The sequence below is a fragment of the Agrilus planipennis genome, unplaced genomic scaffold (genome assembly GCF_000699045.2).
Source record: "Agrilus planipennis isolate EAB-ADULT unplaced genomic scaffold, Apla_2.0 scaffold16, whole genome shotgun sequence".
Lineage (NCBI taxonomy): Eukaryota > Metazoa > Arthropoda > Insecta > Coleoptera > Buprestidae > Agrilus > Agrilus planipennis.
In genome coordinates, this window is record NW_020438946.1 from 1,218,359 (window position 1) to 1,220,134 (window position 1,776).

General features: G+C 35.9%; 1 protein-coding gene across 1 annotated transcript in view; it reads right to left on the reverse strand.

Annotated features, from left to right (window-relative positions):
• The window catches only part of LOC108744624 (equilibrative nucleoside transporter 4), a 31,344-nt gene that overhangs the window by 8,403 nt on the left and 21,165 nt on the right, over nt 1–1,776 (reverse strand). The window contains exons 6-7 of the mRNA XM_025974733.1: nt 1,339–1,380; nt 636–870 (exon numbers count right to left, since the gene is read on the reverse strand). Coding sequence (XP_025830518.1) covers nt 636–870; nt 1,339–1,380 — 277 coding nt within the window. The remainder of the gene's footprint in view (nt 1–635; nt 871–1,338; nt 1,381–1,776) is intronic.

Here is a 1,776-nt window from a genome sequence, read left to right on the forward strand (position 1 = left end):
GAAAGTTATATGAAACATTATTTAAATAGCTTTGTCAATAGGGTAGGTTAGGTTAGGTTAGGTTAGGTTATCGGGTTTTGTTCAAGTGACCACCCTCTTTCGATCCCCCACCTCCACCCGCTTGAAAATAATCTTTTTATTGAATTTTATTTGAATTATTGTGTATGAAAATTCTGAAAATAATCAACTTTCAACCCCCATAACTTTTTGTGGGGGTGAGACCGCAGCAAATTTTTTATGGGGTTTTACTCAGGTGATCAGCCTCTTTCGATCCCCCTACCCCTACCCCCGAAGGGGGTGGGGGGCCATAATCTAATCCCCATAACTTTTTATGGGGATGAGACCGCCACGAACTTTTTATGGTACAGTTGTTTGGGAGACCTCCTCTTTCGATCCCACCCCCTTCAGCCTAAGAAATGCACTAGTACATTTTTTGCTCGATTTTCCTATTTATTGTTCGCGTCTCTGCATCAGTTTCCAATCTACCCTTGTAATTTTAAATAAGTTTTTATTTTATTCTGATTAAAAATCAAAACCGACTTAGAGTGTGTATAACCGTAGAATAACTTTAAAAAATAATTGTAAATAAAAGATTAGATAATTGTGTGATTATGCTGAGATGAACAGAAACTCACCGAACTAATCGAGCACCTGTCCATTGCCAGGACGAGGCTGCCAAAATTTTTCCAAGCAGGTCGGCTCCGTTAAATATAGCCATCATGAGAATTGGCATCCACGATCCCAATCGACAACTTACTATTTCAGAAGCGATACCTGGGTATAAGCACAAAGTGGTGAAATATGCTAAGCAAATCGAGATCATATACGGATAAATTGCCTTTGTTATTTCCCAACGTGCTTGTATTCCTCCTATAACATAAAAAAAAAGTATCCCACAATACCTTATTTCTATGGAAGCATTTATTATAAATGTGTATCTATATATGTTATAACGAAGCTCGACAAATATATTTTAATTTTTTGTGACTGAATCTAAAGGCTAATTTACACTATACGTCTAGACGACGGCAGGCAACCGTCCGTCAGTTTTATTATGATTACACGTTTTCGTCGCGATTTTTAAAAATTATTCGTTTACTGATTTAGGCAGTTATTGCTCTTTTGTTTGAAAAAGCAGATGAGGAGATGAAGAAGAAAAGGCAAACAAGAAAAGCAGTAAAATAAACAAAATTGGGTACACAAAAGTTTATTGGGCAAAAAAACCGTATGTTAGATAATAATGAAGTAAAATTTCTTGAGTACTTCAGAATAATTCTGAATAATATTTTGATCTAAATGATAGTGGAAATCAAGCTTAATAAATATTTTAGCGAGCACGAGTGTGTTTGTTTGCGATGGGGTACACGTGTGTGTGAACGGCTTATCGATTCGCCAACTAGCCGCGGGCGCCTTTCTTCATGTGCGCCGTATTTGTAAATGTGTGTGTCGTACCTGCGTTCTGGGAAAGCAGTTAAACAGTTCAAAGAAAAAAGAAATTATCCGGATGTTTCGATAAGTTCCCGAAAGTAAACAAAAGAGTATTTAAAGCAAGAGACGATCGCCGAGAGAAGTAGAAATAAATTGACCGTTGCAGAAGTGAATCCAGATATAAATTGACAGCGATAGCAGTGAAATAAATAGCGCAGTGAATAGTGATATATCAACAGTAGTGTAAATAAATAGAATAATTCATAACCTAAGTTTAGTAATAATTTAATAGTGTTTTTAAGTTCTTTAATAATTAGTGTAAATAAATAGTTTTTGTCGTTATCAGTC